General features: G+C 45.0%; 1 protein-coding gene across 2 annotated transcripts in view; it reads left to right on the plus strand.

Moving 5' to 3' along the window:
• Positions 1-26,965, plus strand: part of cUnh5orf22 (chromosome Un C5orf22 homolog) — a 63,919-nt gene extending 36,954 nt beyond the window's left edge. Inside the window, exons 8-10 of one of the 2 annotated variants that reach the window (XM_084327100.1) lie at positions 555-621; positions 9,771-9,910; positions 26,407-26,965. In XM_084327100.1, the coding sequence (XP_084183226.1) occupies positions 555-621; positions 9,771-9,910; positions 26,407-26,581 (382 nt within the window). In that variant the 3' untranslated portion in view covers positions 26,582-26,965. The remainder of the gene's footprint in view (positions 1-554; positions 622-9,770; positions 9,911-26,406) is intronic. The other variant, XM_084327099.1, reaches the window with a different exon arrangement.
• Positions 26,966-27,576: the final 611 nt, after the last annotated feature.

Raw genomic sequence — 27,576 nt, forward strand, 5'->3', positions numbered from 1 at the left:
CGCAAGCACACATTACTCACCAAACCTGGAACCCACAGCTTCTCACAACAGCGGTGCGTCCTACAGTCCAGCTGTGTTGCTGGAGGGTCTTACCCCATTCAGCCGCAGCAAGGAGGATTGTAGTTGGGAGGCATGTCAGCGGCGTGAACTCCTAATACGAAAAAAACGGTGGAGGTGTAGAATGATCATCTTCCAGACACTCCAGTAACGAAGACAATATCGCCGTATTTTCTCGAAAATAGTGAGAGAAAATAAAGATATGATGTCAACGTATCTCTTGTTTTCCAACTTTCTTCTACCTAACAACCTCGTCAAGTGGGGATCTACCGAAGGCACTTCCTTGTGGTGAAAGCGAAGAAGGAGGCGAGTATGTGGCCCCACCCCTGCTTATGTAGGTGAGCTGATAGGGGTGTGGCCAGACGGATGTTGGGATGTAAAGGTACATTGTGGAATTTTTTTATTCAGTGCGCGTGCACGAGCGAGGTACAGTGCAGAGAGTGACGCCGAGCGAGAGCCATTACGAAACTGAACCAATTTTTCTTTCTTTCTTTCAGAATGGCTTCCCTGGTTCGACTGGTGTCCAGCCTGAAGAGTAGGAACCAGTCTCCAGATTATGAAATGGTAAGTACACTGGAAACACAGCATCCAATTAGTGGACATAAAACACACTCATCATCACATTCATCTTCATCATCTTCATCATCACAGTCATCATTGTCATCGTCGTTGTTGACGGTGTCGGTTAAAATATTTCCAATAAATGAAGAAAAGCACAGATGTACAAACGTGTAGAAAAGTTAGGTGCTTCACAGAAAAGTACTGGAAACATTTCTTGTCCGCACACTAGACTATGCTGCTGTATATTGCGTATATATCAATAATCTACTATATGGTATTCCCTCCAAACGCCAATATGCCAAGAACTCTGCTGCCTGTGTGTTAACACACACACACACACACACACACACACACACACACACCCTCCAGAGAACACATCACCCCTGTCACCCCCGGTTGAGCGACACAATCCAGTTCAAACTTGTCATCACCTACAAAGCTCTCCATAACATGGCCCTCCTCCTACCTTTCATCACTCCCTCAACAGCACTCTCACACATTCACCCTCACATCAACCAATGCTAACCTCACCCTAACCCAACCTGGAGAGAGGTCCTCTGGAACTCTGTCCCCACTCACATCACTTACTCAGATTCACTCCTCTCCTTCCAGAAAAGCACTCAAAACACACCCATTCAATTCTGTTTATAGTCTAGTCTAGCACACATGAAGCCAGACGAGAGTGCAGGAGGGCTGAACGACAGTGGAAAAAGGACAAGCTGCAGGTGTCTTTCGACATTCTGAGGGACAGCTGGTGTAGATATCAGCAAACTGTTAAGGCTGAAAAAACAGCATTTTTCTGATATCATTTTAAACAACTGCCACAAGCCTCGTGTTCTTTTTAAAACGATTAATCATATTCTTGATGTCCCCCAGCCTGTTTGTCTTGAAGCTTTCACTGAAACATGTGAGCTTTTTATTCAGTTTTAGAGCTAGCACGTCCATCCCTACATGTTACCATTCCACTACTGTCACCTGCCCTGCCACCTTTAGCCAGTTTGAGCCTGTGTCCCTTGCTCAGCTAGAGGAAATCATTACCCATATGAAGCCCTCAGGCTCCCCCCTAGACGTCCTTCCCCCTCACCTCGTCAAAGAGGTCAGCAGGGTCATAGGACCAAATGTCCTAACAATCATGAATAACAGCCTTGTGGGTGATATACCTGTACATTTTAAACATGCTGTGGTGCAACCGCTTATTAAAAAGCCTAACTCTGTCCTCTCTAATTTCAGGCCTATCTCCAAGCTCCCGTTTGTATCCAACATTTTGGAAAAATTGTACTTGTCCAATTAATGTCTTTCCTTGACACACATGGCATTCTGGAGGTCTTCCAATCCTGTTTTAGAGCACTGCACAGTACTGAGACTGCACTTTTAAGAGTTTTTAATGATATCCTTCTGGCCACTAACTCTGGTGACTCCCTTATCCTCGTACTTTTAGATCTCACTGCTGCCTTCGACACAGTGGATCACAATATTCTGCTCTCCCGTCTGGAGCACTGGGTTGGCATTAAAGGCCAAGCCCTGGAGTTTTTTAGATGTTATTTGTCTGAGAGAAGCTTTTCTGTTAGCCTGGGCGACGCTGTATCCTCCACAGCACCTCTCCCCTGCGGGGTTCCCCAGGACTCAATTCTCGGGCCAATTTTATTCGTGTTGTATCTGCTCCCCTTAGGGCCTATACTTCGAAAGCATGGCGTCTCCTTTCACTGCTACACAGATGACTTACATGCCATTAAAAAAAACACTAGCAACCCGGTAAAACCACTATTAGCATGCCTTGACGATGTTAAGGCATGGCTGGCATCAAACTGTCTGTCTCAATGACAGTAAAACAGAGGTCATGGTGTTTGGTCCCAGCATTGGGCATGTGTCTCCTCCTGGTGACTTGGGCCCTCTTGGGCTTTTTGTGAAGCCAACAGTCACCAACCTAGGTGTAAAATTTGATTGTGACCTAAAGTTGGACAAACGGATCAATGCTGTGGTGGGAAAGAGTTTTTTCCAACTTCGGAGGCTGTCCAAGGTCAAACCTTTTTTATCCCGTTCCGTTTTTGAAACGGTTATCCATGCTTTTATGACCTCTCGCCTTGATTACTGCAATGCCCTGTACGTTGGCGTCAGTCAGGCCTCCCTCTCTCGTTTGCAGTTGGTACAGAACGCCGCTGCCCGTCTGCTGACGGGAACACGAAAGCGGGAGCACATTTCCCCTGTGCTGGCTGCCCTCCATTGGCTTCCTGTGCGTTTTAGGATTGATTTTAAGGTTTTACTGTTTGCTTTTAAAGGGGAACTATTTGACTATTTCTTTCACTGTTTGGGCACTTTTACACAATTCCTGTGAGTTTATGGAACACCTCTGTAATTTTTTATTTTTTTTTAATTCATTGTTTTGTATTTCTAATCAAGTCCTCAAAAACAGCATTTTTCTACCTCAAGATCTTAAGCCGTTTTGAGCTGACTGTGTGGAGTGGGTGTGAGTCTCAGCACATGGGGCCACATTATTATGCAGCTGAGTCTCTCTGACATCACAAATCATCACATTTTCAGATGACTCAGTTCAGTGAGGTTGAATATTGTGAGAGGAGAATTGGAAGAATGCGCCAATATGAGAATTAGAGACATAGATCATATTAATATAAGTCCACATAGCTAGGAAACAATGCTAAACACTGAAAAATGCCATTTATAAGATAGTTCCCCTTTTAAATGTTTGAACGGCTTGGCACCGGGTTACCTCTCGGACCTACTGGAACCCTATGTTCCCCCAAGGTCCCTCAGGTCCTCTGACCAGCTCCTCTTGGCCGTTCCAGACTCCAGGCTGAAGCTTAGGGGGGACCGTGCTTTTGCAGTGGCAGCCCCAAAGCTCTGGAATGAGCTGCCACTGCATGTTAGGCAGGCTCCCACTCTGCAGGTGTTTAAATCACGCCTCAAAATAAATGTATTTGCTCTGGCTTTTGTTTTTTAAACCGTCTTTGAGAGACTGGCCTTTTTTTATGTGACACATTGTACTGCTTTTATTGTGTGCTTTTATTCAATTGTTTTATGTTTTATCTTATCTTATGTTATGTACAGCACTTTGGTCAACTTTGTTGTTTTAAATGTGCTTTATAAATAAAGTGGATTGGATTGGATTGGATAGTCATATCTTATTTGTTTGAATTAGGGCTTGTGTCCATAGTGGACGTTTTATGAGTTGTCAGCTCCTTTCTGTCATTAATTTCTATGCTGGAGACGCGACAAGCGCGCTCCTTTTCCCAGCCTGGCGTTTTAGTGCTCTCGGCAGCAGCGTTTTTGGGCGGAGCGCTCTCGGCGCATAAAGTTCAAACTAGTTCAACTTTTGGAAAGGAGCGCGCTCATCAAGGTAATCAACATCGAGGAAGTGGAGCAGCCGCGGTAGTCGCGAGACTCAGGAAAACGCTCTGAGCTTTTTTTTTCTTTTTTCAAAGCGGTCCGCCTTGAAAAAAACGTCCGCTATGGACACAAGCCCTTATGCTTCAAATGTCTATTTTCCTATGGTCCTTTTTCTTACTTTTGTTTTTCATTTTAATGAACTGTATTGATCTGTTCCTGCTGGCCATTGATTGGACCATGAAGAAGACAACAGAAGGAGCCAGAAACGGCATCCAGTGGACACTGATGCACCAGCTTGAAGACCTCGATTTTGCAGATGACCTAGCTCTCTTATCACACAGTCACCAGCAAATGCAACAAAAGACCAACAAACTAAAGGAAACAGCCTCAACTCTAGGAATGAAGATCAATAGGGTAAAAACCAAGATTATGAAGATCAACACAAAGTGCCAGCAAAACATTGAACTAGAGGGAGAGGCCATCGAAGAAACTAACTCCTTTACCTACCTTGGGAGCATAGTAGATACAGCGGGTGGCACAGAAGAAGACATCAGAGTGCAAATCGGAAAAGCAAGAACGGCATACAACCTACTTGGTCGAGTATGGAGGTCTCGCGAAATAAAAACCAACACAAAGCTGAGGATCTTTAACTCCAATGTTAAATCAGTCCTCCTGTATGGCGCCGAGACCTGGAAGACAACTGTAGGGCTGAATCAGAAAGTACAGTCCTTCATAAATTCCTGCCTCCGCCGCATTCTAAGAGTGAGATGGCCAAATGTCATTACAAATCTGGACCTGTGGGAGCGCACAAAACAACTACCCCCGCCAGAAGAAATAAAGAAGAGAAAGTGGATGTGGATAGGCCATACCCTGAGAAAGGAAGACACAAACATCACCCGGCAAGCCCTACGATGGAACCCACCTGGAAAGAGGAAACGTGGCAGGCCTCGAAACACCTGGCGCCGTTCTTGGGAAGGGGAAATGAAAGAGGCTGGACTGGGATGGCACAACATCGTTCGGGAGGCCAAAAACCGCGCAACATGGAAAGAAATCGTCAGTGGCCTATGCTCCGCAGGGAGTGCAAAGGCTTAAGTCTAGTAAGTCAAGTATTGATCTGTAAAGGGTCTGTTACTTGAAAAGCGCTTCTTAAATCAAATGTATTATTATTATGATGAAGATGTTTCAATTATCCACACCTTCATCCACCATAATATTTATGATCTTTGTCTGTTGACGGTCTGAGGAACAAAAACGTCAGTTTTAACCACTTATAAAGTTGATTTATTATCCGAGAGAGAGTCATGCTTCGTTCCTCATGGATTCCCTGAGTGCTTGATGAGAAATGTACATTCAAATGCCATGTAGATAACTGCAAGTAAACTGCAACAGAAGGTTGGCTTTCTGTACAGAAACGAAACCTATTTTCCTATGCTTAGCAGAATGAGGTTCTGTTTTGGATTATGGAGATGTAGTTTATAGACATGCTGCTGCTTACTCTAAAACCTTTGGATTCTGTATATCATTCTGCCCTTAGATGTATCACTGGTGACAGTTATGGTACCATTTATTGTATCCTGTATGATAAGGTTGGATGGTCCTCTCTGGCAGAGAGACGTGACTTGCATTAGTATCTGTTTCTGTATGAAGCCATTATGGATGATCTTTCACCCTACACCACTTCATTACTGGACTGGAACTCTGGACCTTATCATACTCGCTCTGGTGATTGGCTTACGCTTAACTCTTTAATTGCCAGACCCGAGATATCTCTGGTTAACTCTCCATGCGTTGGACGCCAGAACCCGAGATATCTTGGATTTTCGTCGTTTTTTTCTTTTATTCGCTTAAAGTCCCTAGAATCTCCACTGAATTAGGGAAATCTGCTTTTAGCTATTGTTCAATAAAATTATTGGGCCATTGTCATGTACGAAGGTCAAACGACCGCACCTGAAGAGTATCTGGAGTAGGCTGTACATGAACAGAAACAGCCTCTCTCAGTAAATGTTTTCAAAATAGTCCCGGGCAGGTAGGTAATAACAAACACAAGACGTTTTCAAATGGTAAACTAAGGTTTTATTCAAATGTGGGGGTTTCAACCCACTGCCTTTTCCCAAAGGGAAAAGGGGATGTCGTCGGTGGGGATTTCAACCCACAACAATTAACAAACGGGGAGATATAAGGGGAGAACAAACAAGGGAAGTATAATAGTAAACAAGTCTGGACAAACACAAAGAACCACCACTCTAACCATGCTCCGGTTTAGGATGAACACCAATCCACCTCCTCTCACAGGGAGTGTGGGATGAACCACCGCTCTAACCGTACATCTCACGGCTTAGGATGAATCTAGGAAGCCAACAAGATCTACATACATATACTTAAACATACAAGCTCACCTTCTTAAACATAGAAACACCACTCTACCCATGTGCAGGATGAATCCAAGGTGGCCAACGATATATACATCTCCCACAAACATGTAAACATAATGGCAACCTCACTCTACTCAAAGACTGAGCAATTGACTGAGAATGAGGCGCCGAGATGTGTGTGTGCTGTCAGGTATTTGGCTACCCATCCCTCTTGAGCTGATTGCCAATCAGCTGTCATCCATTAGCAATCAGCACTCTTCAGTAGGGATGGGCAGCACCTGACAGGGAGAGAAGAGACGGCATTAGCTCTCATGTTCACACACACACATCATATACAAAACAACACATTAAATATACTAACCTGATGTTCAGAAGGTGTCATAAATACAGTAATAATGGTAATGACCAACCCACGTACCCAAGGTACGTCACACCTCCCCCCATAAGAGCGAACCTGTAGGGTTAGCAAAACATTATTACTTATTACCCAACATCCGATTAGTACCACCCACCAGGAAAAACCAAAACAACAACAACCTCTACTTTGACAGGCCGCACTGCTGATAACGTCCTGTCAACAGGAGACAACAAACTGGAACTTCCTGGAAAAACAAATAAACACAAAAAATCATCTCATCACGCTCAACAGGACAGCACACAGGGAAAATCTTCTCTCCTGTTGCGTCACAAAAATAACATGGTCAGGATAAAAAATGATGCCACTCAAATTAGAACCTTGGTACCGGCCGGAACAATGACTTTCCTCAGAGGTATCGCCTCCGGGAAACGGGTGGAACCACATATAATTGTCAATATGTAATGATTTTCCGCCCTTGTTTTAGGCACATGACAGACACATGTTCAAAAAGTTCCCCCATGTCCGGAATGGAGCGCAGGGGAGCCGGATGCACCCCCTGATTTGGCGTCCCCACTAGTAAAGGTTTTAGCAATACCTAAATTAGCAGACCACACACGGTCAACGTGCCACCATGTACATGTAATGTCCACATACCATCGGCAACACCATTTGACGCTTTGTATTCCAGTCTTCTCCAGACTGCAAGCCTGTCACACCTGGCCTAGCTACCCAGGTGCGCATCAACACTCCCTTTTCTATCAAAAAGGTGTGTTTCCTACTATCAGCAGTACTGGCTACTGCCGCGAAACAGCTTGTGAGTGAAGAATCATTCCGCTGGGCATCAATCAACGCCTGACGTGCCAGTGGCAAGGGCACGTCAGGGAACTTTGACTCCACCCGCGTCCTCTGAACACCACTCACACTCTCCCCCATCGCGCCACTAGATGGCCACCTGTCCTGTGCCTTGGTGACAACACAAGCAGAAAAACATTGGGGTGATTATTTAATCAATACATCAGAACATAAGTCAGTTAATGGAGCGTTTTCAACCTCCAACACAGGGATCACACTCTCCCCAGCCAGTCTGGACCAAACACAAAGAACCACCACTCTAACCATGCCGCTCCAGTTTAGGATGAACACCAATCCACCTCCTATCACATGGAGTGTGGGATGAACCACCGCTCTAACCGTACAGCTCACGGCTTAGGATGAAATCTAGGAAGGCCAACAGGCGACCGGAAAAAACAACCTGTGATAAGATCTGACTGTACATGCACCTTATGTAACGGCATGCGCATACACCTCATTTCTATACCTCTTACCATCGCACTAGACTGACAGTAAGAGTTTTCATTTAGCGGCAAGACATCAGCCAGGATGCACTCTGTACTCTGTACTCTGTACTTTGCACCCCGCAGAATATAGTTATGAAAGAAAATATACTCCCGTAGCAACACACAATACTACACGAATCAGACTTCAATAAGCCCCACAAAATAGCCACTCACCTATGGTACTCAATAATGTCCCTGTGCAACACTCAACAGCCACATTATGCAGTATGACAACCTGACCAATTCGATTCAATATCCACATCTAACATTCACGAAAACAATAAATGTTGGTTCTAACCACCTAATTAGGATCACACTTGGTAACACTAACTACCCCGTCTAAACTACTTCCCTAGCGGAATGAAGGCTACATATATCTTCAGTCGCTTACCGATTTCATTGCGCACTCCACCGGAATAGACGACGCGTGCCCCCCTCCCCCTAACAAGCAGGTGATCCACCCTTTACCTATGTGGAAAGAAATAGAATGGTTAAGAGCATAACTTACAACAGTCAAGTGTGCAGCACGGAAAAATGGATAATAATAATATAACTTACCAAATGAACAAAACGCCACCTACCTGACACGCTCCAATCGACAAGTCCACATGTCACATAACAACAAGGAACTATACAATTGTGCAAACTAACGAGCCCCCATGTCATGTACGAAGGTCAAACGACCGCACCTGAAGAGTATCTGGAGTAGGCTGTACATGAACAGAAACAGCCTCTCTCAGTAAATGTTTTCAAAATAGTCCCGGGCAGGTAGGTAATAACAAACACAAGACGTTTTCAAATGGTAAACTAAGGTTTTATTCAAATGTGGGGGTTTCAACCCACTGCCTTTTCCCAAAGGGAAAAGGGGATGTCGTCGGTGGGGATTTCAACCCACAACAATTAACAAACAGGGAGATATAAGGGGAGAACAAACAAGGGAAGTATAATAGTAAACAAGTCTGGACAAACACAAAGAACCACCACTCTAACCATGCTCCGGTTTAGGATGAACACCAATCCACCTCCTCTCACAGGGAGTGTGGGATGAACCACCGCTCTAACCGTACATCTCACGGCTTAGGATGAATCTAGGAAGCCAACAAGATCTACATACATATACTTAAACATACAAGCTCACCTTCTTAAACATAGAAACACCACTACCCATGTGCAGGATGAATCCAAGGTGGCCAACGATATATACATCTCCCACAAACATGTAAACATAATGGCAACCTCACTCTACTCAAAGACTGAGCAATTGACTGAGAATGAGGCACCGAGATGTGTGTGTGCTGTCAGGTATTTGGCTACCCATCCCTCTTGAGCTGATTGCCAATCAGCTGTCATCCATTAGCAATCAGCACTCTTCAGTAGGGATGGGCAGCACCTGACAGGGAGAGAAGAGACAGCATTAGCTCTCATGTTCACACACACACACATCATATACAAAACAACACATTAAATATACTAACCTGATGTTCAGAAGGTGTCATAAATACAGTAATAATGGTAATGACCAACCCACGTACCCAAGGTACGTCACAGCCATACTATGTGGATAAACGTAAAATGTAATGTACCGACATACAAAGCATCAAACAGACCAGAATGGCCAGACAGGATTGAGACCAGGGGCTAAATCCCCCCCCCCCCTAGGTGCACCAGGCAGGATCCCCCCCCCCCCCCCACCAGACAGGGTCTCTCACTCTCTCTCTCTCTCTCTCTCTCCCCCCCCCACAGGTGCACCAGGCAGGGTTGACTTGCGACTACAGTGAGCTTCCTCACCACATCAGCTCTGAAGAGGAGATCGACCGGCTGGTCTCTGCTGTGGAGCTCATCCTGGAGGCGCTGCCCAAACCCACACTGGTTACTGTGTCAAGGTACTGTATGAGACCTTGGTTTATGTAAATAAACTCCTTTTTGATATGAATGGACGACTCGACGTAAGTTTTTTTTAATGCAATGGGAAGAAGAGATTATGTGTTTTAGCCAGTAAGCACGTGGGAGTGAGAATGCCACCGAACGATTGCCTCCAGGAGAGGCGAATGGAGGCCGATAACGATCTATGACCAGGCTGGGACACTGAAATCTTACAACACCCTAATGGGAGCTTCAATTCATTGCCTATGAGGAATAGGGAGGGATGGAGCCTGGCCATTTCCACTACGTTTGTTTATTAATCTAGCTACTAACTGAGGAGACTGAGAAATGTCAGATAAAGGAATATAGTGAGGGAGGATCGGTTACAATCGGTTACCCCCTTAACACATTGTCTGCCACGCAGTTTGCCCATCTTATACCACTCTCTGCCAGTGCTGTAACCCTATGGAGTCGCGTATCTATCGTTCCGGATGTGGGAATGTTATATTTTTCCATTCATACATTGTCGTGTTAGTACCGTCGTGAATATAAGTATGTTTTTAGAGTGTAGAGCAGTAATTCCTAGAATGCGAGTTATAGGCCCTGACTCATATTATACATAATCGATTGGCGTTTCGTTCCTATACACGCTATATTAAAAAATTCAAATGCATATGATTACATTATATACATTATGCTCCATCATGCGTGAAGGAAAGGGGGAGGGGGGGTCGTTTACGATTCCTTGATTGTCAGTAACGGCTTTCTTTAGTACGACATCATACGTTGATCAGATGGATTGCAAATGAAATAAATCGAGCTGGAATTAACGTTAGATTCCTCTTACCTGTGGCCGATGAGTCTGGAGAAAAATAATTCCAATTATTTGATTTCGATCTGCTAGATCCATTTTCCGTTTGTACGACGTAATAAACGCCGAAAGCATATTGATTCTTGCGTCTCGAAAGCGATCCAATGCACTCGAGGTGTTTGTCTGGATCCACGTAACAAGATAGCTCTGCCGGAACTTTTTCCCCGATGCACAGAGCGCCTCATCTGGTTTAGAGTGGAGTGCAACTCACCCGAAATCCGGTATTGAGGCGTTGCAATATCAGACAGAGTCCAGCTGGCACCCGGAGCCTTCCTGGATGAATTATGAATGCCAATAGCGAATAAAGGAAATAACGATCATAAAAACGAGTAAACTCGTTGTTGGCGTTATTAGATTGGCGGGCAATAACGAGTAAACACATTTTTGGCGCATGATGTGTTAACAACAGGGCATGCGTCCGCTCCAATCCTGTCGCATCTGTGAAAATAGCTGCTCCGTCAAATTTCTAATTTCCAAACACACATTTTTCACGCCTACTACTCAATGATTCCAAGTGCGCAAAAAGGTGTCTTCAACCACAATGTACCTTTTTTGGTTCACTTCCTATATTTGGGTCAGATCACTTTCTCACCACGAACCGAACCAGAGTTATTTTGTAACCGGACCCAGACCACCTCCAGATTGTTGGATTGCTGTGTGCACACACCTGCCCAAACGAACCACACCAAGAGGGTAAACGAACCAGGGTTTGATTCAACCAAACTACACAAGGCAGGTGTGAAAGAACCCAATATATTTTCATGGAAAAGGGTTTAAGCCCTGTATGCGTCTAATATCCATGCAGTTCATTTATATCCCAACAGCCTCTAATAAGGATATCATGCTTGCTTCCACACAGGCAGTGTAATCTCATGAGGTAAATGAGGTTTAGTGGATGCAGAGCACAGCGGACGTGACTGAGACAGCGGTGTCGCCGTTTGCTTCCTGGTGTTGTGTTTTCAAAAAGCCACATGTTTTTGATGGTGTGTGTGTGTGGTTAAAAAGGCTGGCTGGAGATAGTGTAGTGGTTAACCGTCTAAAGCCGAGTGTTGCGCCCACGCAACACTAGACATGTTTTGCAAAACATTAAATTCCTTTGGAATCGTTTGTGATAAAGACATGCTTTACATAATTATGAATTGCGAGATTCTCTTCTCTCCCTCAAAATTGAAGGTGTATCTCTCCATCGCCTACAGCAGGGTTCCCACGGTACCTGGAAAACATGGGATTCATTTTTTCATTTTCCAGGTATGGAAAGGCATGGAAACTGAGCAAAAGTGACCAATTACATGGAAATAGAAACTGTTGTCCTGGAAAATTTTATTGGATGATGTGTAATAAAATGTAACTATTGAGCACAGAATTAACATGAGTTTATAAAAACCCTTTACATGTGAACAGCTTTTACTGTAGATAGAAATGGATGATCCCATGTTGTAGAGCATGCTCTTGGCATCCTATATGGTATATTGGATGTTGGAATTTGATGCAGGCAACTTGGTGAGCCAAGGGAGCCTTGGCATCTACAGTGAAACTTGAGTGAAACTTCTTATGCAAGTTTATCCTCAAATGTAAGTAGCTGTGTTTTAACTGTGTGGTAAACCTGGGTTTATCAACGTTAGTTAGTAAGCAGTGCAATCTTGCTAACTAGCTAGCCAACGTTAGCTCTCATAACGAGCCAGTTAGCCAGCGCCAGGTACAGTAGCTAGCCAACGTTAGCTCTCATAACGAGCCAGTTAGCCAGCGCCAGGTACAGTAGCTAGCCAACGTTAGCTCTCATAACGAGCCAGTTAGCCAGCGCCAGGTACAGTAGCTACCAACGTTAGCTCTCATAACGAGGCAGTTAGCCAGCTCCAGGTACAGTAGCTACCAACGTTAGCTCTCATAACGAGCCAGTTAGCCAGCGCCAGGTACAGTATAAAGCATTCTCACTCGATGTCAACACAAACCACAAAGCAGAGTTCCAAGAATTTGTTTACAGCTGCAGACTTGATGAATTCTTCGGAAGATATCTCGGTGGCAAAGAAGAGTATGCAGAACTGTGGAACATCATGAAATGTCTCTTCACTCTGTCTCATGGACAAGCTGCAGTAGAAAGGGGGTACTCTGTTAACAAGGATATGCTTGTTGAAAACCTACAGGAGAAGACGCTAATAGCAATGCGCTTGGTCCACGATGCAATGGCTGGGCACACAGATGAAGCTCTTCCAAAAGACCTCAAGCAACACTGCAGAGGAGCAAGGACAATATATGAGATGTATCTGGAAGACCAGAAGAAGTTGAGAGAGCAAACCACCAAAGAGAAGAAAAGAAAGGAGCTCTGCCAGGAAATCCAGAAGGTGAAAACAAAGCGGCAAAAAGTAATGACTAGTGCTGAAACAATGGAGAAAGAAGCACATGAAATGGCAGTCATGGCAGAGAAGAAGCACGATTTTACACTGCTGTCAAAATCAAATGCCTATCGGAAAGGGGTTGCTGATAAAAAGGAAGAGATGGCAGCTCTAGACAAAGCCCTGAAAGAGCTGCAAGTGTCTGTCAATAAGTTAAAGCAATGAGGTATGCGCAATAGCCTTTATGGATGTATGAAAGACTCTAATATTTATTGGTCACATAAAGACAAATATAACACCATTTTAGGTTATGGAGATGACCAATTTTAACTCAAAATAATATTCTGTTTCCGATCTTCAGACTGTAGAGAGGAGGAGTAAGAGGAGTGGAAGAGGGGCATTGAGCATGGCCTCAGAGTTGCTTTGTCTACCATCACCCCATACTTTGAGACTCTTGTCAGGAGCAAACAACATCCCCAGTTATCCCATTAGTTCCCTGGGATGTTAAGCTAAGAAGTCTGCTAAGAAGGATATATTATTATTATTATTATTATTATTTTTTTATTTCATTGTGTTTTTAGCCCTTAGTTGCACTTTTGTTGCAACCCCTGTTATCCCATTAGTTCCCCCAAGGGAGGAGGAAGAGAAGAGGCTGCGAAGATGGAAGAGGAGGATGACAGAGGAAAAGGGAGAACAGTGGAGAGGAGTTGAGAAGAGTAGGAAGAGAAGACGGGAGCGGACACGAGGGGAGGTGTGGAGAGAAGAGGACAGGATGAGATAGGAGAGGAGTGGAAGAGAGAACATATATCAATCCCAGTGCTCATGTGTTCCAGTTCAATAAATTGTTGTTCATCTACAGCTTGTTGCATTATTTCATGCATTGATATTATCAATAAGACATAATCTCTAAGCATTTAGTAAGTAGTCGGGTGTCCTAGGGGGTTGTGTGTGTGAGGGGAGGGGGGGGCGCGGATGGGGGCGGAAAACTTCAGGGGCCTATAGATCATCACTTAATATGGTACCTGGAAAATCAGGAGGTAGTATGGAAAAAAATGTCAAGGCAAGCGTGGGAACCCTGTACAGGCTGGCTGGCAGTGCACGGAAGTAAGGCATAATCTTGAAATTGTCTAGATTGGTTGTTCTCTTCCGTGGGCATCTGCATCTAATCCGCTGTATCTATCTATTTCTATATCTGTCACTATAGCCAATGGAAAAGCTAGAAATGGTCACGTGGGCTGTTCGAACCAATACTCCATATGTGACTCTGCACGGTCTAGCCCGCCTTGTTAACACATTAACTGCCACGGAGTTTGATCATCTTATACCATTCTCTGCCAGCACTAAGTCTATGGAGATGTTCACCTTCTTTGCAGGGCTATAACTTATTAAATTGTATTGCTAAATTGACATTACTATGGCCCATTCAACATCGATTATCTATCGTTCAGGATGTAGGAACGTTTTACTTTTTCATTCACACATTCATACGAAAATACCATCTAGAATATATGTTTTTATCGTTTTCTGCAGTAATTCCTAGAACGTGAGATATAGGCATAAATTCATATATAGATTATCAAATGCCGTTTGATACCGATCCACGCTATATTAAAAATGTCAACTGTACATGGTCCTAAACGTTATGACTGATCATGCGCGGGTGAACGGGGGGGGGGGGGGGGTGGTTTATAATTCCGTGATCGTCGTTAAATGCTTTATGGAGTATGGGTGATATATAGATCAGAGCAGTTTGTATGGATAATAATAAACACTCACGCTGACGTCAGCCTCCTCTTACCGTTGGGCGATGAGACTGGAGCAAAAAGATCCCAGTTATTTGATGGGGATCGAGTAGATCCATTTCCGGTTTGTATAATACTCATACACGCCCAAATCATGTTGATTATTGAGTTATGGCAGCGATCCATATCCACGGTGTGTGGCTAGAGTCCCGCGACGATATGCGAGTGGCCGGACGGATTTAGGAGACGCACCGATATCCAACCGGCCATTTCCGGTTTGGCAACTCGCCGATCATCCACCATGGGGCAGTATTGAAGCGTTGCAGAGTTGTGCCGAGTCCCACTGCATCAGACAAGGCTCCATGAGGGAAATATGAATACCATGGCGAAAATATGATCACAATAACGTCGTACGCTGTGATCTGGCAGAATTAGCATGAACTTGAAACACGTCGTACAACGTGATTGGCGCAGGATGTGTTAAGGAGCTCACATTCTTCAGAAAATCCCAAAATGTTCAGAAATAGGTCGAAATTTAGATATTGGCGATTTTGAGTGCTTTGAAATGTTCTCTACGTGTTTCCTTATTTGCTAAACTTAATACGACTTGTAAATGTGTTAATTATTGTTATATTGTCCGACAGTATTATTTTCCTCGCTGTGTGAAAAAACTACAGTTGTGTCGGAGGGGACTGGGGAGTGGTTAAGTACTTTGTGTCTCGGGTGTCGGAGAGGAGACGCACAGAAATGACAGCTGGCACCAAAATCCATTCCGAGACAACGGGCCCAGTACTTTGTTGGCGGTGTGAAAATATGCAGAGAAACATTAATATCTTTGGAACCGTTTGTGTTCAATTGTATCTGAGTCGGGAGATTATCTTCTCTCTGTCCAAATTGAAAGTGTATCTCTCCGTCGCATAAAAGCTGGCTCAAGTTCAAGTTTCTTTAATAGTTGTCATACAGAAGTACAGAATACTTTTGTACAAAATGCTTCTTACTGTTGCGCTCCAGAGACTGTGCATGACAAGATAAGTATGAAATAAAAACATAGTAAAAATTAGAAGAAAAAAAAAAGAGGTCACAGTGTTCAGTTTAGACATATGTACAATGTTCGTAGACGTAGTTACCATACAATATACAATACTGTGCAGTGTACTAATATACAATACTATATAGTGCAAGGCATAAATGGACGAGGTGCAGTTTAGGTACAATTCACAGTAGGTGTACGAGTTGTAGTGCAAATCCTTTATCAATAAATATAAAGTGTAAGTGTGTTTGTGTGATCTAAAGTGTGGAGAGTGGGTGCTGCAGTGTGTTGTTTGTTTGAGTGAGTGTGTGTGTGCGTGTGGGTGTGTGTGCTGTGTGCATTTGATGGTTGTTGCATAGTGATTATTGTTCGTTTAGCGATTATTGTTCGTTTAGCAGCCTGATGGCCTGGGGATAGAAGCTCCTTCTGAGTCTTTCTGTGCTCGCCATAAGACTCCGGTATCGCTTGCCTGACGGCAGCAGTTCAAAGAGGCAGTTGTTCGGGTGGCTCGAGTCCTTAATAATTCTCTTAGCCTTCCCCTTGCACCGCTTGTTGTAAATGTTCTGGAGGGTGGGAAGCCCCCCTCTAATTGTGCGTTCGGCTGAACGTGTCACTCTTTGTAGTCTGCTACGGTCTTGTGCAGTGCTATTCCCAAACCAGGAGGTGATGTTGCCGGTCAGGATGCTCTCTATTGTACATGAGTAGAAGTTCCTAAGGATCTTCTGACTGACTTGGAACTTCCTTAGGCGCCTGAGGAAGTAGAGGCGTTGTCGTGCCTTCTTCACAACACTGTCAATGTGTGTGGTCCATGTCAAGTCCTCGGATATGTGGGCTCCGAGGTACTTGAAACTGTTCACTCTCTCAACTGGTGCCCCGTCGATGCTGAGGGGGCTGTAGTCCTTGACCCCCGACCTCCTGAAGTCCACAATCATCTCTTTTGTTTTGCTGACGTTCAGGGAGAGGCAGTTCTCCTGACACCACTGTGACAGGTTCTCTACCTCTTCCAGGTAGAGAAGTTGGCTGGTGATGAATGCGTCCAGGTGTTTTGTCTGAAGTCCCGCGAGCGTGGAGTGGATGAAGTCCTGCGCCACCACACTGCACTCGGCTGGATGCAAACAGTCAATACGAACACTATGTGTTCGCTCTCACGCTACATAATATAGCCTCAGACTTGGTGCCAATAGTTCAATATGAAGTATCATATTTTGCAATAAAACAAAATTTGAATATGAAATATAATTTCGCAATTTGTATAGATGTTCTTCTAATTGCATTGTGTATTTATTCTTCTGTGGAGTTTGCAGTTGTTGAAATGTGTTCGACTGTCGTGAAACATCCATTAATTATGACCCTAGAGGCGATAATAATGATGGTCCCTTTTTATCCCCCTGAGAATGGGCATTCTGCTGGCGAGACAGGTCAATATTACTATCTTTCAGAGCCTGTAGCAGGCTAAGGTAAGGGCGTAGCTGCATTGATCATCACAAAACGGAGATGAAACCGATCACTGTTGGCAGAAAACAACAGTGACTAAATCCATCACTTCCAAAAGTCCATCCTCTCTGAACAAATCTTGCGGAGACTGACTCAAACATTTAATAAAAAAATAATAATAATTAAAATCAGACATGGACAAGTCAACCAATCGATATAGCCATGCCCTAAGGGTTAGGCTTGTAGTCGTTATGGTTAAAGGGATAGTTTTAGATTTTTGGAACCCTAGCCCTGTTTGCTACTTGAAATGAACTGGACTTTGAAGAAGTCTTCATTTGTAGCACATTGCTACATCGTCATGTAGCGTACACACTACACACGTATAGGACACACACACGCATGGGTTTTTTTGGTTCGCCATTGAAATTTCCTCTCTGTGCTTGACCCATTCCGTCGTCCTTCAAAGGGCACCCGGTAGCAGACATGGGTTGCGGTGGCCGCTGTTACGACCCTGGCTCAAAGGGACGCAACCTATGTGCAAACCGACACCAAAACCCGTGTTTAACTAAAAATACTACTCTAACAATGAATTACTGGTACAAACTAAAGAACAAAGAATGAGAGAACGTGACAACTCTATGTTAACACACACTCCTCTAACCACAGACAGAGTGCATGTGTGTCTCAGAGACTGGTTTTACCTGCCAACAGGTAACCAATCAGCAGCAATTAGCTAATTAGCAGCTCTCACCTGCATGCCCAGTGACACAGGAGTAATCAAGCTCATGGTACATAACACCTCCCCCACAAATGGTTGCCCAAGAGGCAACCACTACACACCAAACCCGTAAACAAAACAAAACAACAAGAAATATCATGACCCATTAGTTGTCAGGGCCACTACCACAACAGCGATAACGGGCACCACAATCACCGGTACTATGACCGTGAGAGGGCGTCTGCCAGCACGTTGTCCCTCCCACGAATGTGGCGAATATCCAAGTTATACGCTTGGAGGAACAAACTCCATCGCATCAAACGATGGTTCGAGTTCACCATGCTGCAAAGAAAAACCAAAGGGTTATGGTCTGTATACACAACAAGGGGCAAACTGGATGATCCAACGTAAACATCAAAATGGTTCAAGGCAAGAACCAAAGCGAGCGCCTCCTTCTCTATAGTAGAGTAGTGCAGTTGATGCCTGTCAAACTTTTTAGAAAAGTAGCACACTGGATGCTCTACCTCTAATGCATCCTCTTGCAGGAGGACGGCTCCAGCACCGAGGTCACTAGCATCTACTGCTAACTTAACTGTTGACAGGTCTCAGTCCACACGAAAGGTACCTTAGGACTGAGCAGATTAGTCAGAGGGGCAGCAACAGAAGCAAAGTTCCTACAGAAACTCCTATAGTACCCTGCCATACCTAGGAAGCGCTTCAACTCCCGCCTGGTGCTGGGAGCAGGGAAGCCCACTATAGCCTCCACCTTAGCTGCAATGGGGCACACGTGCCCACGTCCAACCACCTTACCCAGGTAGGTAACCGTGGCCTGTCCAAACTCTCATTTAGCAAGGTTAACTGTCAAGTTAGCATCACCCAACCGCTTGAACACTTCCGCCAGATGCTCCACAATGCTGACCAAGAGGAACTGTGGATAACCAGGTCATCCAGGTATGCCTCACAGAACGCTACCCCTGCCAGGACCTTGTTCACTAGCCGCTGAAACGTCGCTGGGGCATTTCGCATGCCAAAGGCCATCACCGTATACTGGCAGAAACTCTCTGGTGTGACAAAAGCGGATATCTCACGTGCTCGCGGAGTAAGCGGAACCTGCCAGTATCCCTTTAGCAAATCCAATTTACTTACAAAGGCTGCTGAACCCACCCGATCGATACAGTCATCCATCCGAGGAAGAGGGTACGAGTCCGGCTTGGTTACTGCATTAACTTTACGGAAGTCAGTACAGAACCGATGAGTGCAGTCTGGCTTATCAACAAGCAGGCAGGGGGAGCTCCATGCACTAGAACTGGGCTCCGCAATGCCATGTCTCATCATATAGTCTACTTCCTTACTCAAGATCCGTCGTTTTTCCGGATTCACCCTGTATGCATGTTGCTTAATTGGCCCTGCACTACCAACATCAATGTCATGCTCGAGTACATTAGTACGACTAGGGACATCAGAAAACAAACGTATATGCTGTCTAAGTAGGCGCACAACATCCGTACGCTCAGGAAGTGGCAAGTACGACAGGTGGGAGTCCAAGTCGCCTAGTATCTGAGTGTTTGGCAACCTGCCCTGAGAAATCTCCTTTGACACAGAACAGTCGGCTACAATAGGAGATGCAGAAATCGTTAGAACAGCCACAGGCTTGACCTCTGACTGGTCAATCTGGGCCCTATCATTGTACGCCTTCAACATATTGACGTGACATAATCTACTCTTGCGCCTGCCGTCAGGAGTCTTAATCAAGTAGTCGACCTCACCAACTTTGCGCTCAATTGAGTATGGCCCACTGTATTTAGCCTGTAATGCAGAACCAAGAATAGGCGAGAGAACCAACACCTTGTCTCCCGGTGAGAACACCCTATGTCGGGCCCGCTTATCGTACCACACCTTCATTTTTCCTTGGGCTACCTTTAGGTTCTCTTTCGCTAATTCACATGCTCTACTAAGCTTAAGCCTGAAGTTACACACATAGTCCAGCAAATTAATAGAGGAAGGAGTCTGGTCAGCCAACCACTTTTCCTTCAGCAGTTTCAAAGGAGCCCTCACTGTGTGGCCGAACACCAGCTCAGCCGGGCTGAATCCAAGAGACTCCTGGGTTACCTCCCTAGCAGCAAATAGAAGCAAAGGGATTCCATCATCCCAGTCTTTTTCAAACTCCGTACAATATGCCTGCAGCATTGTTTTGATAGTCTGGTGGAATCTCTACAGCGCCCCCTGGGACTCTGGATGGTAGGCAGAGGAAGGGCAATGCTGGATAGACAACTGTTGGAGGACCTGAGCAAAGAGACGGGACATGAAATTAGACCCTTGATCTGACTGAATAACTTTTGGCAGGCCAAAAGTCGAAAAAAACCTAACCAGAGCCTTGGATATAGCTGGGGCTGTGATCTTGCGTAGAGGAATGGCTTCAAGGAAATGGGTCGCTGCACACATAATAGTCAAAAGGTACTGGTTCCCTGTCTTAGTTCGAGGGAGGGGACCAACACAGTCAAATGAGGATCCGCTCAAAAGGTTCCCCAACAGCAGGGATAGGATGCAGAGGAGCCTGAGGAATCTTCTGGTTCGGTTTACCAACAACCTGACACACATGGCACGAGCGGCAATATTGTGCCACATCTGACTTTAAACCAGGCCAACAAAAATGTCTTAGCACACGATCATAAGTCTTCCTGACTCCCATGTGACCAGCAAGATCATGATCATGTGCTAGATGCAGTATATCAGGACAATACACGGCTGGAACAACAATCTGAAACACACTGCCCCAGTCATCCAGACTGGACAGGTTAGGTGGTGTCCACTTTCTCATGAGCACGTCATTGCTAACAAAGTATCCTTGAGACGTATCTATCATTGCATCCTCTAAAACCGCCTCTTCAAAGAGGGACGACAAGGAGACATCCTTGTTTTGCTCTAGTACTAACTGCTCATGAGACGGTATCACCTTACCAAAACCCTCATCAGGGCCACTTTTCAACTCAACAAAGAACGTGTCACTAAGTGTCGTATCACAATCTGAGTTAACAACATCATGGGTGTCACATTTGACCTTTGACATTGCGCATGTTACAGAACACACAGGGAACACTCCTGGATGTTTCTGTGCCAGCTCATCAGGAACCTCAGAAACTACAGGGATGGGAATTACAACTGGAGTAGCCAGCACTTTGCCACCAACCAAATCGTTCCCTAGAATGAAGGACACACCCTTTATGGGGATGTGAGAACACACTCCTACAACAACATTGCCTGATACTAAGGGAGAGTTTAGCGAGACCTCATGCAAAGGGGTATTCACAAAGCCACCTCCAAAGCCCTGAACAATGGCACCGGAATGCAATGAAGAATCTTCCGAAAATGGCTAAATCCCATCCAGAATGAGAGACTGAAAAGCTCCTGTATCTCTCCATATTGTAATAGCCTGCTTTGACCCTAATGCACCAACCAGGGAAACAAATCCATTCATCATAAACGTTGAGGAGCCCTCTAGCTCCCTGTCTGCACCTTTGATACTTCGCACCCCACCCTCTAATGTCGGCATAGGTGTCCTGCCCATGGTTTCTACCAGAGCCACAGTTTTTACATTTTTCTGCTTAAGCACAGGGCACCCAGCAACGATATGACCAGGCTCCTTACAGTAAAAACATATAGCCCCCTCTGGGAATGCACTAGCAGAGCCACCTTGCCTAGGAGTCAAAGTAAACCGACCAGCAGACACAGGTGCCGGGAACCGGCTCCCCTGAAAAGGACGCCTACCCCTGGACTCAACACGGCCCTCCTCTACAAAGACAGATTTGTGTGTCAACACAAACTCATCAGCCAAGACAGCAGCGTCGCCTATCTTCAATACCTTACGCTCATTTAGATGCGTGGAAACGGTATCAGGAACACATCTTTTAAATTCCTCTAGGAGAATCAACTGTCTAAGCTGCTCTCTTGACTCTGCTTTCTGAGAAGTGCACCACCTGTCAAACAGGTTCTCCTTCTCTTTTCCAAATTCAGCATACGACTGTCCCTCCGACCTGCGATAGCCTCTAAAACGCTGACGATAGGCCTCAGGGACCAACTCATAAGCCCTCAATATGGAAGCTTTAACAAGCTCATAGTCAGCACTTTGTTCAAGGGACAGAGCAGTATAGGCTTATTGCGCCCTACCAACGAGAACACACTGCAGCAGCAGTGTCCAGGCTGTATCAGGCCACTTCAATGTGGTTGCCACCCGTTCAAAAAGGGGAAAATACCTTTCCACATCCTTCTCAACAAAAGGAGGCACCATCCTAATATTCCTGCCCACATCAAAACCGGAACGCGACTCTGAATGCAGAGCCCCCGCCTGCAAGGCAGCATGCTTAAATTCAAGCTCCTTCTGCGCACGCTCGTGCTCCAGCAACATGTGTTTCTCCTTAAGCTCACGCTCCTCTTTCCTCTCTCCTTAAAGGATAACTCCACTATTTTGGGAAATTAGCTTATTTAACATCTTCCCTGGAGTTAGACAAGAAGATGCATACCTTTTTTGTCTCTGTGCGTGCATTTTAGCTTTGGGAATAGATGCTCCGTTAGCATAGCTTAGCTTCATCACTGGAAGTGAGGCAGGACAGTAGCCTTACAGTGCCTTACAGTGTATTGCAAGGTCTGACATTGACCAAACTTGATATGCATGACCTTGGTGGGCTCTAGGTCAACTCCTGAAAAGGGGGTCAATGTCAGACCTTGCAATCAAAAGTTAGGGGCGCACTGAAATTATGGCAAGGGTTATTAGCCCCCTAACTTTTGATTGCAAAGTCTGACATTGACCCCCTTTTCAGGAGTTGACCTAGAGCCCACCAAGGTCATGCATATCAAGTTTGGTCAATGTCAGACCTTGCAATACACTGTAAGGCACTGTAAGGCTACCGTCCTGCCTCACTTCCAGTGATGAAGCTAAGCTATGCTAACGGAGCATCTATTCCCAAAGCTAAAATGCACGCACAGACAAAAAAGGTATGCATCTTCTTGTCTAACTCCAGGGAAGATGTTAAATAAGCAAATTTCCCAAAATAGTGGAGTTATCCTTTAAGCTCATGCTCACACTCCTCTCCTCTCCTCACGCTCTTGTAGCAGCTGCCTCTCCTTAAGCTCACGCTCATGCTCACGCTCCTCTCCTTAAGCTCACGCTCCTCTCTCCTCTCCTTAAACTCCAACTCTCTAATCCTCCATTCACCCTCCGCACCAGATAGTAGCGGAGACGCATCAGACAAAGTAGGCTCCTCCACCCTCGCCGCAAGCACCTGCTCCCTAACGAGCAAAACCCTCAAAGCACTCAAGGCAGTTGGTTTCAAACGTTTCTCACTGGCAGTAAGCTCTACCTTGTAGTGCACAGCAAGCTCCAGAAGCTGTTCTTTGGAAAACCTCTCCAACATGTCATGCGAAGGGTGATCAACAAAATCCTTAATGGAAGCCATCTTTACTGCACCAGCGCCACAACCTGCTCACTTTAGAGTCACCAAAAGCACCCCAGCATACACACAATTTACCTGAGAACCACCAAAGAACCACTGAAGAGCCACTAAAGAATCACCAAAGAACCACTGAAGAACCACGAAGAACCACTGAAGAACCACTAAAGAGCCACTGAATAAACACTACAGAACCACTGAAGAACCACTGAAGAACCATAAAGAATGCTAATGCCAATACCAATAACCATAAGGAGACGCGGTGGAAATGTGAGCTCTACCGAGCGCACCTTTCTAGTTTGCAAAATTAAATTAAAAACAACCACCCTGAAATAAATAGATGTGTCATATGCGCAGGAGGTCAGGTGCTAACAGGTAGGCTAACCAAACACTCAAAACAAACAAAATAAATACAACAAACAAATTCAAACAGGTGTCCCTTATAACCTGATACGACTACTTACGCTTCTACATCTAAACTGCAGTCAAAACGACCCACCACATGTCTACCCTAAGAAACACTAAATCAGGCCCTACCACCCTACCTGTGTTTTCTGGCCCCCTATCTTACCTACCCTTAAGCTAATGCCCTGTAGACCTAACCCTCTTCAACCACACCTGCTACCAGCCAAAGATCATATTGACCATCCACCCGTCAAGTATATGGTATGGTACAAGACAAGTAGATGGTGCTAATCACTTCTCTGACTGCCCCAGGAGTATGTGGTGCACAGGAAGCTAACAAACAACCAGAAAATAATGTCCCTACCTACATGTGGTGTGCACTAAACTATATATTTTAACAGCATTAAGTAGTCACATCAAATTACAAACAAATAAGGGCATACTCACCTGTTTGATGATCGGCTCAAGCCCCCACGTTACACAACATGTAACTAACACCACCCACACTATAGCACCACGACACACCATGCAAAAAAAAATAAACACCAAACAAATTCTAGGGGTATTTGTTTTCCAAATTCACTCCCAGACGAGCGCCCAACTGTTACGACCCTGGCTCAAAGGGACGCAACCTATGTGCAAACCGACACCAAAACCTGTGTTTAACTCAAAATACTACTCTAACAATGAATTACTGGTACAAACTAAAGAACAAATAATGAGAGAACGTGACAACTCTGTTAACACACACTCCTCTAACCACAGACCGAGTGCATGTGTGTCTCAGAGAGGTAACCAATTAGCTAATTAGCAGCCCTCACCTGCATGCCCAGTGACACAGGAGTAATCAAGCTCATGGTACATAACAGCCGCACCCGGTGGGACCAATCCAAGTGCTCCTGTCTGTCTTCGTCAGGGACGTGACAGCGTTGGCGATCTGTTCAGCATGCATTTCCATTGTTTTGTTTTTTTAAGGGGGAACCCCTTGCGAGCACGGGGAGAACATGTAAACTCTACACAGAAAGGCCCGGGAGATACCCCACCAGTTTTTTTTTTGTTAACTGGACTTTGAAGAAGTCTTTATTTGTAGCACATTGCTATTTACCAATGATGTTGATCGGTAGAGTCCTTTCTCAGCACAAGCCATGCTGTTCCTCATACTAGCTCTGGCTAGTTGTGGCCACAAACCAACACAAAGTCAATGGGTTCAATGTCCTGTCTGTACAAGCTGACTGAGGACAACTGAAACCTACTCACACAAAGTAGATTTCAGTAAGCTTCACCCCATTGTGAGGACAGGAGCTTGACCCCATTGACTTTACATTGCATTAACTATCCCGAGCTAGTATGAGGAACAGAATGGATTATGCTGAGAAGGCACCAATCAATATCGACATTGGTTCCAAAAATATCCCTTTAGGGTTAGGACCTGCAGATTGTTTCAACTTAACACTTTGGTTGCCTTGGGTTAAATTCATGATATACCATAGGTTGCCGGCTCTATTTGTCTATGGAGAAGTACCCCTTCTTTGCATGGCTATAACTTTTTAAATTCTATTGCTACATTGTCATTATTAGGGCCCATTCAAAGTCCTATGTATTGTTCATTGTGTAGCAACGTTAAACTTTTTCATTCACATATTCATAGTAAAGTATGGTCTAATGTATAAGTATGTTTTCATCTCTTTCTGCAGCTTTCTCCAGAGCCCCAAATGCATTATATTGATGATGCAATACAGTTTTATGGCAATCAGCGCGATATAAAAAATTCCAACTAGACGTACTTCTAGAAGTTACTACATGTCATCTGATGTTGACCGGATGGGCTAGGGGGCGTTTATAATTCCGTGGGCAGCGTTATACCAATCATCTAATGTGGGTCAAATGTTGATAATAGCAGTTAGTATCGAAGACGATAACGTTACACGCTGAAACTCACCCCAGTCTCCGCGCGCCGTTGGGCGATCATCGTAGAGTAGAAGTCTTATCATTATGGGATGTAAATTTACCCGGTCCATCTCCAGCTTGTATAATGGTATATACGTCCAAATCATGTTGTTTATCGAGTTATTGGCAATCGATCACTGTAGCGTGACGAGCCAGAGTCCCAGGACCTATAGCGAGTGCCCGGAAGTACTACGGACGTCTAGCACAACCTCTATGGCACATCCTGTTAAGCAATTGCGCCGATCGGCCACCAGATGGCGCTCCTGAACCGCCAGAGAGCTCAGTGGGTCCTGCTGGTGGATCTCAGGCCAGCGGAGGGGACATATGAATCCGATCGCAGATTTTTGAAATATTGATATAAGGACGCTGTACAGCGTCCTCCGGCAACTTGAGCATGGCCAGCAATGATGTCTAAACACGTTTCATGGCTGTCAAAGTGTTAACATAAACATAAATGGACCCATGTTTACTTCCTGTTGCAGTGTTTGCTAATATCAATAACCAGGCTGTTCCCTAGCAACATAATTCCATTGTAACCATCTATAGGGAATTAATGTAAGTCAATGCTCTGTGTGTGTGTGTGTTTGTTTTGCAGGTCCAGTCTGGACGAGTACTGTCCGGCAGAGCAGGTGAACTCCATCCAGAGCAGAATACTGGCCATCCTGGAGTCACTGTACGGACCACTGGACCTACACAAGGACTACCAGAACAGCTCCGAGCTGGAGGACAACACTATGTTACCACTCGATCCCCTACCACAGGCTTCCTGACACACACTCAGCCCTGAAACGGACTGGAGGCAGACCGAATGGCTGGGGAAGCCAGAGGCATTATCTTAGCACTGGAGCAAACAAAACCAAGCACAGTTAATTTTTTTGTATGTTGTCGTGGAGTCGCTATGAGTGAACCTGCCATTGTATATCCGTGGAGTCCGTGTGTCCGGTGTGCTGAGAAAATATGTCACGTGGATGTTATCCCTTCCCCTCTGTGCCGGCGGCGGTGAAGCAGGTGGCACTCAAGTGTGCGTTCTGCCTCCTGTCTGTATCAGGGCTCACACAGGCCCCACTTATATAATACCACAACCTGCTGTTGGTCCCCCAGGTCACAGACCCCTTAAAAAAGTGTTGTGTTGAAATGTTAATGGTCAATAAATGTCTTGGAGTGTTTTTCTTTTTCATATTTATTTGCTATATAGAAATGGAACATACAACAACATGATGTACAGGAGGAGATGCTGGACAAGAGAAATGCACAACATGTAGAAAACGACTGCTTACTGAACAAGATGCTCCTAGTTCATTTAAATTGGGGGTCTCAAACTCAATTTACCTGGGGGCCGCTGGAGGTAGAGTCTGGGTGAGGCTGGGCCGCATCAAATATTCCACAAAAAAGGGGTTTCAAGTATTCCAAAAAAAAGTACAACCGATCCAATCTTCTCAATCTTTAGCAATAACATTTCAGAACATGAACAGTTCTTCAGAACATAGGCTTCTCAGTGGTGTTAGTGGACTCATCCACAGCTATGGAAATGCACTGTGCATTTTTTTATTCGATCACAAAGCTGTTTAATCAAATCGCCAGCCAGTATTTCAGTTATTCTGGTTGCTGTGCTATCTGAGGGGGATTTGCTTTTGTTTGCCTTCAAACATGGTCTCCATCACTTCAGTCATACATTATTTTATTATGTATGCATCAGAGAGAGAGAATGGCTTCTTGTGTTTAGCCAACACCCATGAAACTGAGTGAGGACTTGGTTGCTTTTTCT

The sequence above is a fragment of the Notolepis coatsorum genome, assembly GCF_963971535.1.
Source record: "Notolepis coatsorum genome assembly, chromosome: 13".
In the NCBI taxonomy this organism is placed as follows: domain Eukaryota; kingdom Metazoa; phylum Chordata; class Actinopteri; order Aulopiformes; family Paralepididae; genus Notolepis; species Notolepis coatsorum.